This window comes from Didymella exigua, assembly GCF_010094145.1.
Source record: "Didymella exigua CBS 183.55 unplaced genomic scaffold M421scaffold_3, whole genome shotgun sequence".
Lineage (NCBI taxonomy): Eukaryota > Fungi > Ascomycota > Dothideomycetes > Pleosporales > Didymellaceae > Didymella > Didymella exigua.
Genome location: NW_022984777.1, coordinates 449,785 through 459,590, shown reverse-complemented (window position 1 = coordinate 459,590; position 9,806 = coordinate 449,785). Strand labels below are relative to the sequence as shown.

The 9,806-nt window shown below is 52.2% G+C and overlaps 3 protein-coding genes across 3 annotated transcripts in view; 2 read left to right on the top strand and 1 right to left on the bottom strand.

Annotated features, from left to right (window-relative positions):
* Nucleotides 1–808: 808 nt before the first annotated feature.
* On the bottom strand, nt 809–3,264 carry M421DRAFT_399145 (uncharacterized protein; the record flags this gene model as incomplete). Its single annotated transcript, XM_033590177.1, has 6 exons — nt 809–1,195; nt 1,230–1,293; nt 1,367–1,497; nt 1,943–1,980; nt 2,261–3,113; nt 3,169–3,264. 6 exons carry the CDS (start codon nt 3,262–3,264, stop codon nt 848–850), a joined length of 1,530 nt encoding a protein of 509 aa, XP_033452963.1. The 3' UTR covers nt 809–847.
* Nucleotides 3,265–4,770: 1,506 nt separating this feature from the next.
* M421DRAFT_416324 (FMN-dependent alpha-hydroxy acid dehydrogenase) lies at nt 4,771–6,225 on the top strand. Its single transcript, XM_033591017.1, has one exon. It carries the CDS (start codon nt 4,903–4,905, stop codon nt 6,094–6,096), a length of 1,194 nt encoding a protein of 397 aa, XP_033452962.1. The 5' UTR covers nt 4,771–4,902; the 3' UTR covers nt 6,097–6,225.
* Nucleotides 6,226–8,768: 2,543 nt separating this feature from the next.
* The window catches only part of M421DRAFT_247231 (uncharacterized protein), a 1,947-nt gene continuing 909 nt past the window's right edge, over nt 8,769–9,806 (top strand). Inside the window, exon 1 of the mRNA XM_033588569.1 lies at nt 8,769–9,799. Coding sequence (XP_033452961.1) covers nt 8,879–9,799 — 921 coding nt within the window. The 5' untranslated portion in view covers nt 8,769–8,878. The remainder of the gene's footprint in view (nt 9,800–9,806) is intronic.

Genomic DNA, 9,806 nt, shown 5'->3' with positions numbered 1-9,806 from the left:
CGGGAAACAGTGCTCAAGCTCTAAGTTTGAGAGCACCCTTCGGTGACGGTGCCATTTTGGGCGTGCAAATCGCGACGGCTGCCCGTGCGCTTTCACATGCCGGCAAACCTCTCGCATGTGACAGCCAGATTTGCGGGTACCTGCAGGCCTGCAACACAGGACTTTCACCGCGGTGGCTTTAGCCGCTTACAGTCCCGCGCTGGTTTTAACTACAAGAGGATGGGGTCCCCTGGTGTGTTGACGCTCTTCTGGGGACCCCCGGGGTGCTCCTTGAGAGGGGCGTTGAGAGGGCTAACGGCGACCTGCAGCGGTTACATAGGCGAGAACGTGTGGGACGTGCAGATGTTGAGGCTTGGGGGTTCTGTTTCTGTTGAGAACGTCAGCTTCGGGCCGTGTCGGAATGAGTTGGGCGCGGCTGTAGAGGGCGTCGTGATTGGGATTTGGAGTTAAGGAGAGATGTTGAGGTGGCACAGGTAGCTAATGTATGTAAAGTGCATGGACTAGGCATTGCCGGCTACGTGCTTGCGTAACAGTGGGTACTTTCATCTGCAAGGCTGGGCTGGGTAACATTTCTTCCTTCCATCTCAGCCGCAAGGGTTGGTGTACGCTCACAGACGAAATTTCTCTCGCACAGTCTCCTCTTCAGCCTCGAGTTTACTATGTCGAGATTACTAATATGGGCTTTTTTTTAGATCAAATGCGGACCGGTGCTCATTTTGCCTTGAAATTCAGACCCTACTATAGTCAGATTCTTGGTTGAAACATACCGAACTCTATCTATTGCAAGACCAATACGCCAAATGAGAGACTTCAGTTCATACCCGACATACGCAGCAGTGGCTCAGCCTCACTTCGGTGGTTTCTTGTACGGGTATGTCGTCTTGATCCACTCGTAATCCAGGTCCGCGACCTCGCCGCGCTGAATCTGGACTCGATCCTTCCCCTTGCCCTGATCCTCGGGTACTATCCATCGCGACAGTGGGCGATTCACGAACTTATCCGGGCAATTGTAACTACCGCCGTCGAAGGAGTCGTACATCATGATGCTCTTGTAGTCAAACTCCCTGCTGCCAGCCGTAATCGTCTCGCCGTTGAGATTAACACCCTTGATGTACTTGTGACAGGTACAGTCATGGTGTGTTGCTTTCTTGTAGTCCAAGCAGAGATCGTCTTCGGTGAGGACGGGCTCTTGGACCTTGGCTTTCTGTTAGCAGTGGTTATGATCTCACAGGTTCTTGTAGAGGACCTCGATGTACTTGTCGCGATCGGTGCGCTGGTGCCCGTATTTCATGCCTGAAGGTAGTCAGTATCGTGAGATCATCATCATGTATAAGACAATGACGGGGCGGATCTGGACTTAATTTACCGAAGACATGACCAAGCAGCAATCTGATGCATAGTACCCTGAATGAGATGCGGAGCGTCGATCCACAACCGCATGTGCCAGTGCGCCGGGGGATCAGTGCGAAGAAGACTAATGGTGCTCGAGCAGCCCCCCTTAGTACTTCCAGCGTAATGGATAGAGTGGATTGTAAAAAAAGATTGAGCGAGGGAATTAGGAGCTTGTATTTCAAGATATAAAGCGTGGCAGTCCAGCGACCTATGCTTTTGCGTCAGAAGTAGCCGCTGTATAGTCAGTGGAAACTGCGCTGAGTTGCTTGCTAGCTAGTAGGCGACCATATATACATGCCCTGAGACGTGCTAGTCCAAGGTAGTCAACAGAGGTGACGATCAAGGCCTGTCGGATCGACTTGCACCGCAACATATGCTAATGCGAGTGAAGACGAGGTCATCCGCGTCGCTAAAGTGCCACCTCACAACTCTTTAAAGAACAGCCTTACGGACGCTATTACGGCACAATTGACCCTGCGCGGTTTCAGACCATGGCTCCGATATATGAAGTATTGGTAAAAGTAAGAGCTCAGCTCGGGCGGATACATACCTGGACACGCTGACTAACGGCTACCTCCGCAATTATTCCTTGTGAAGAACGCGCTCACACATTCTGACGAGAAGATTAATAAGCTGCAAAAGTTTGAGGAGATTTGTTCAAGAAGTACGAAGGTGATGACGAGAGGGAGCTCGTGTAATTCGCACTAGCTGCTGTCGCCCTTCTATCTTCACCAGCGGTGGTACACTCAGAAGTTAAGACAGTCCATCCTCTACCAGCCTGCCAATCTGCCCTTCTCTTCTGCAATGAGAGCATTGACCTGATCCATTATCGAGGCAGGAGCCTCGGTATCCGGAGGCGAATACGCACCTTCCTCGTCTTCGATCGCCTCGCCTTGCTCAGGCGCCTTCAAACCAGGGTCTTCCTTCGTGACCTCGCTGACGACGTACTGACCAGGGGCCTGCTTGACCTGCTTGGTATCGATCGCCATATTATCGGTCTGAGCACCACGGTCCCACTGAGTTTTCTTCACGGTTGCGTTAGTCTGCCCTTCATGCGTGATATGGTAATTTGCCCACGGAAATTCCTGGACAGTACCGTGCTGAACGTCCTTTTCTGGCAACATCATAACAGTACCACACTGGTCGATTTGTGGTAAGCCGACTTGCGACCTCATCTTGTTGATTTTCATCAGGCTGTCCCTGGAAGCACCTCGGCCCATCACCTCACCCTCACGCCCCAACATCTGCGTGTGATTAAAAATCACTTCCTGATACCGTTCAAGCAGATAAATGACTTGCTCGTCACGTTGGCGAAGTATGGTTTCGTATTCTTCTCCAAGAAGGCGCTGGTGGGAAGCTTCGGTCATCAGCCGGGTGCGTTCGTTGATTGTCCACGCTGCAAGACCGCGGGTTGCTTGTTCGGCTGCATTGAGCTCCTTATCCATATCAAGCAGCGCTTGCGCGAGCTCGGCGTTGTCTGCCATCAGACGCTGATGCTCTATGCTCTCAGTATTCGTTGCGTTGTCATCTTGGCTGATGTGGTCAGGGACTTCGTTCAAAGGCTGCAGGCTCTGAATCCTCGGAGACCATTCTGCTGTTCCGATTGTGTGCTGATAGAGTTCAGTCGCCAGGGTTCGAAGAACGGGCGGGGAAGATGGCACCGTAGATCGACTGTTGCTGACATGATCTATGAGTCCGGAAAGACTCCACAAGGGCGCACGCTGATGACAAACACTGTCAGCTATAATGTTTTTGAAGTGGATGTTTGTAATTTACATCATCAGAGGAAGGATCAGCGGCACCATCCATGGGATCTCTTCGCGCCCGCGACAAACGCCCACGAAGCTGTCCGTTTCTGTCGAAGGAGCGCATCGTTTTGTCAGTCTAAGCTTGGAAGCGTCGATGTATTCGGGAGAAGATATTGAGGTCGCGCAGTCGTTTGGTGCCCTGTGTGTGCAACTCGTCTTCACTCTCACTTCTTCACTTCACCCTCATCCGTTCGGCGCATGAACTTCGGGATCGGCACCTTAGTGTGTCACCAGATGAGATATAAACCCTTAGCGCCCCAAAGTGTTGTTTATAGCATTCTCTTCAACCACACTCCATCAACTTCCTCAGCTCCCTCACTTTTTCTCTCATATGAGTCGTCAAGCTACCCTGTACTGTGACACTCGGATCTGTCCAACATCCAAGTCCAGTACCAACATACTCAAGCCCCTCCCACTGTAGTCATCAACGCTAGGTCTTCTCGTGGGGTTGTTCCATTATCACCAACTGACCGTGTTATGGCCCGGCGACCCAGCAATGTAGCCGTGCCAGCAGTGCAGGTCGCAGCTATTTACTATGCACCAGCGTCTCGTTCGGGATCACCATATTCAAGACTCTTTTCCCGCCGTTAGTCTCATCCGGCCTATCAGTATCCTCGCCATGTTGAGCGAGAACGTTAAATAGTTCTACGCTCGCGGTATCGTACGCAATGTACCTGGGTGTCGCTGCTCAGTCCGCGCTCGTGCTTTCCAGCAAGTAGGCTATCGGCGCTCGAGCGTGTGCACTCGTTAGACCGGACACATACACATAGTGTGTACGTTGCGAGCGCATCACGGGTTTCTTGAGACGCTGATCGTGCCCAGTCAAGGGCGTCTTGGAGCTGCGTTGTTGAGGCGTTGGTTATGCTGTTAATTGGCCGCTCGCGAAGCCAGAGGAGGAACTTGTGGCGGGCTCTTCGGGGCAGCAGATCCATCGTCACCCAGGGTGAGGAGATGCGACTCGATGAAGGACTTGAAAGCTGAGAAATCTGGGGACAGGCGCCTGTCCTGCAGCTCTGAGGTTGACATCCATCACAGGTGCACGAGCCTTGCTGTGCCTCACGTTTCGCACGATCTTTACAGCGCTATTGCATGGGTCCTCCACCACCGCGATGTGATGCATGGTATGCTTGTCAATCCTCTGCTCGTGTTGAATGCATCGCGAGGTCTTGCCCCGACTCCCAGCTCTCGGTGGATGTATGGTCCGTGTTGATGAGCAGACGAAGGGCGAAGATTGATCGGAGGCGATCTGGACTCCGACGAGATCTGATAAGCAGCCAAGTTCGGGGCAAACTCGACCGACACGTCAATTCTGAACTTCCCGCGCTGCGGTATCGGTGAGAAGTCCGGCAAAACCGCATGCGCAAGTCTTTCTATACTAGAAATTTACTTTGTTAGGGATTGGGAGGCGATAGAAGTGGATGTAGGGTCTGGAAGTCGACAAAAAGTAAGCAATCCGTGGTCGAGAAGTCGAGATGCAAGCATCCCGATCGCAGCCGCGCCATCGTTATCAGATTGACGATCCCGGCTACTACACTTCGGCAACCGCATGAGCGGGAACCAATCCGCCGACCGCGAAGTCGGCGTCATGGACATCATGTCTCGATAAAGTGACGATGGCGCCGCCACCTCAGGCCATTGCAGCCCGCGCCCTCCTTTTAATAGAAGCCTACGCATACGGTTGAAAGCCTGCAACACCGTCACCATGGCGTACAACCCCAAGATCACTGATCTGCACTGCCTGACCATTGAAGAGCTCCGCGTGCTTGCCGCGCAACGCATGGACAAGCAGACACGCGACTACTACAACGAAGGCGCAGACTCAGGCTCCACACTCGCAGAGAACATCTCTGCATTCCAGAAATACCGCATCCGACCACGCGTCCTTCGCGATATTTCCGTAATCGACACCACCGTCGATGTCTTCGGACAGAAATCCAGTATGCCTGTCGGCGCAGCCAGCACCGCTATGCACTGCCTCGCGCATCCAGACGGCGAGATTGCAACAGCGCGGGCCTGCAAAGCGCAAGACACGGTCATGGGACTGAGCAGTTTCGCAACGCAGACGCTCGAGGACGTCAAGGACGCCATTGGCAGCACACCTATGGCGCTGCAACTGTACCTCTTCGAAGAGCGCGACCACAGTGTAAAGCTGATCAAGCGCGCGAAAGCCAAGGGCTACAAAGCTGTGCTGCTCACGGTCGACACGCCCGTCCTCGGACGCCGAAACATGGAGATCCGGAATCAGTTCACGCTGCCGAAGCATCTCAAGATCGCCAACTTCGCGAATCGAGACGACGGAGACTCCGCGAAGAGCAACACGGTCAGCGAATCAGGATACCACGATGGCGAGAAGAGGGTCCTGCCCAAGGGCCCGATTAGGTTCCACACGCACGCCGCAAACCCGACGTTAACATGGGAGAAGGATATCGAATGGTTGAAGGAGCAGTGTCATCCCGAGATGGAGGTCTGGGTCAAGGGTATCGCGACGGAGGAGGATGCGCTGCTTGCGTGCCGCCACGGCGTTGATGGTATTGTCGTGTCGAACCATGGTGGGAGGCAGCTCAATGGCGCTCTGGCGACGATCGATGCGCTGCCTGAGGTCGTCGCAGCTGTAAGAAGTCAGGGCAAGAAGATCCCTGTCCATGTCGACGGTGGGATTCGACACGGTACAGATGTGTTCAAGGCGCTTGCGCTTGGCGCAGACTTTGTGTGGATCGGCCGGCCGATCTTGTGGGGTCTGGCGTACAAGGGCCAGGAGGGTGTTGAGCTTGCACTTCAACTCATAGGCGACGAATTCAAGCTGTGCATGGGTCTGGCTGGTGTGACAAGTATCAAGGACATCGGGCCCGAGTACCTGGTCAAGATCGACAAGAGTGGGTTTGTGAGCAAATTGTAATCGGGGTCTAGCTGATTTCAATTGGTCTGCGACTGTACTGCTGTGGTCAATGTGTACAAGTAAGATAGCGATGTATCCTGATGTCTACCCAATTTAACCAGCAAAGTGGAGGTGTGTGGTTGTCCAAAAAGGGTTGCACTTGCTACAGTGACTTGAAACGGCCTCGCCGGCTATTCGTGAGGTCATCAAGCTCTAGCGGCTGGATGTATCTTTTAGGCAAAGTCTTCCTGGTAGAGAATCAGGGTTCAAAAAGATCACTACCAGGTTCGACAAGAGTCACTGTACCTTACTATGCTCCAGTGGCAACTCATCTCTGAGCACTTTGAGAGCAGGTATCAGAATCTCTAGGTCCGTTGTCACATATTTGTAGAGAGCGTTGTGGCCCCTCAGACGGAGTCCAAGACCTAAGATCGCAACGTTCGAAGCTGTTAAGTCAGTAGTGGCATCCAGACTATGACAGATGGCACATGCACTGCGAGTCAAACTCTACATGAATTCCAAGTTTCTTCTACGTCGTAGCCAGATAGATCCGCATCGTCTGCCGGCACGGCTATTCGCAGCATTATCTTGTCATGGGGCGCAGGAATTACTAGCTTCACACGGAAGGTTGCTAGTAGATATTTCCGCCTCTTCTTAGCGGGACGGAAAAGTGCTCTGAACTGTATGGTAGGTAAGCCCTCCTCCCATTGCATTGTAGAAATTAGCTCTGAGCGGTGCCGGAGAGTACTTATAGCTCATACTCCCATTGGACCCTTCTTTACAAAGCACTAAAAGGGGAGGATCCGATGGCTTGGTCGATAGTGTTCTTAAAGCATGAACTTAGCCACGAGATCGACGAGGTCTTGCCGCTCGAAAGACACCAAGGATGACGGGTGTAGAACCTGTTAATTGTTGGGATCATCGCTACCGAGGCCAGAACGGTGACAGAATCTGATGTTTATGAGTAGCATATCTACGTATAGCGTTATGTCTTTGGTATCGGCGGATGTGGCATTCAAACCCCTTGTTGGAAAGGTCAGACGCGCTTCTACCTCGCACTTCATAGAGTCTGGTCGCTGCGCCTAAGGCCTTCTCCTTCTCTTCATCGACAGGAAAGTCGATAGCCTCTAATAGGTTACGCGCTGCAGAAAAACATAAGCTAGAACGCTCGTTTCTCTGCGAATTTTACATGATGGATGTGTGAGTATTCCCTCTGCCAGAGTGTCTGTACGCGAAGAGATTGCAGGTGGCTCCGTTCATGACATGTCGAAGGGCTGGTTTGACAGTCAGTCCGTATAGGGCGGTTGATGGCCTCGTCCGCAAAGGTCTGCGACACATCGGTGCTACTAACTGAAAACGACATCAAAGTATCCGGGGCATTGGAGGATTTGGTAAACAGGAAGAATGCCAAATTGCAAGATATCGCAAGATACCCTCGCTTCAGCCTTACGAGCGCAACGACTGATTTTGTGATAGACTCTGGCCTACCTCTTCCATCAATCGACTTTTGTCTTCCCCATCGTTGGCGCACAGCCAGTGGAACACATCAAGCTGATGCCGAAGGTAGCGAACGTTCAGCTCTCAAATGAAAGGATTGATAAAATCCGCAACGCTGCGCCCTTCCACCCTCTCTTTTCGAACAGCTTCCTTTTAGCGGACAGGAAGTACAACAAGGGGGTGACCGCGGCTGACCAGTCAAAGCTCCAACGACTAGATGTCGACCCAGATCAACGCGCCCTCCAAGTAGCTGCCTTGTGGCGCGAGATCGTAGGTTATGGTCGAAACACTCATGTTGAGGCACGCTTCATTACAGAGGGACACAGCGAAAGGGATGAAGTTAGGTCAAGTGCTAGTTCTTGGCATTTCGCTATCCTGATCGTTTCCGTGTCTTCTCCGTGTTTTCTCCGTGTGCGCATTTTCACAGCGCACCACTGCTTCCAACACGCGATAGCTGGCGATAGGCAACCACGGGCCACGTCAGCACACATCCTGCGCATCGAACAGTACAACTTTGATGTTGGACTTGTTGACCGCACTGGGCTACAACCAGGCCCAAGTTTGCCATCGGACAATTTTTCCGAACATTGCCAGGGAAAGCAGCGTTTGAAGCCGCATCTACGGTCTACCTCAGGACTAGTCCTGAATACTCGATGATGCCTCGCATTCTTCAAGGAGCAAAATTGAGAGGCCTAGGTCTCTAACAGCGAACGCTAGGCCGTTGGAGCTTGACTCGCGCGCTTGGCGTTGGAAAGGTCCTTTGTCTCTGCCTCTAGGTTACGGATACTGTTAGTTCCTCGACAACAAACTAGTCCACACTTATATTGCAGGCCGCTGCCCTTAACAACGTTACAATTTTTTCTATGCTGGAGCATGACGGGCACAATCTGGTACCCTGCAAGAACCGCGCATGACGGGTATGGACCTTCGTTACACCTCATCAATGCTCAGAAGCGAAGTATTCGTTGATGATCTGAACGACTAACAGCAAGACTTGATCAGAACAGTATGAATTACATATTGCGCCCAAGAAAACAGCGCTTCATCTTGTTGCGCTCTGGAGCCTTCTGAATCAACTCGCGTCATCAAGAACGATACTCAGAGAGGCAAATCAAGCTATCCGTTCTAGCTTTTTATCTTCGACGCGTCATTTTGACCGCCAAAATTCAGTCTGTACATAGATTGCAGCGGACAGCGGGTGAACGGTCCAATCACTGACATAGGGGTACTCATGTTCAAGCATCTATAAGAAGTGGATTATCGCACTTTCCTACTCAATACAGATATTCTCGTCGCATCAACAGCCATGCGAATCACATGTTTTACCCTTTACATTGTTGCCCAGGCGCTCACTGGACAAACTCGTGCCCAGGTTGACCTTGGCACTGCGGCATCCTTCGGTGTGGTTGCCAACACGGCCATTACCAATATAGGTGCCACGATTGTTACAGGCTTTCTTGGTCTGTCTCCCAATACTGCAAGTTCCATCACTGGGTTTCCACCTGGCCAGGCCGATGAAATCTACGCCGGTAACGAAGTCGCAAGCCAGGCTCTCCAGGATGCTGCAACAGCGTACGATGCTGCCAGCTCGCTAGCATCTGACTCACAAATACCGGGAGCCAATCTTGGCGGACAAACCCTCGTTGCTGGCACATACACATCAGCCTCTTCTATCACCATAACCGGAACGCTTACGCTAGACGGACAAAACGACCCAAATGCCCTCTTTGTCGTCCAGATAGGATCCACACTCACGACCGGAAGTTCGTCGTCTGTCGTTCTCATAAACGACGCGCAAGCCTGTAATGTCTTCTTCCGAGTTGGCTCTGCAGCTACACTCGGCACCTCAACAAGGTTCAACGGCAATATTCTGGCCTTGACATCGATCTCTCTTCTCAATGATGTCAGCGTTAATGGCGGCCTGTATGCTTTGAATGGAGCTGTCACGTTGAGCAACAATCAAATTACACCACAGCCAAGTTGTGTTGCAGTCCCCACCAGCATCGCTCCGACGGATCCCAGCTCCACCCCACCTGGATCATCCACAGAGGCCCCGACCGATATTCCAGCGACCATCATCCCAACCACGATACCTGTATCAACAATTACTGTTCCAGTTGTTCCAGTTGTTCCAGTTGTTCCAGTTGTTCCAGTTGTTCCAGTCGTTCCAGTCGTTCCAGTCGTACCAGATGTGCCAGTCGTTCCAGATGTGCCAGTCGTTCCAGATGTGCCAG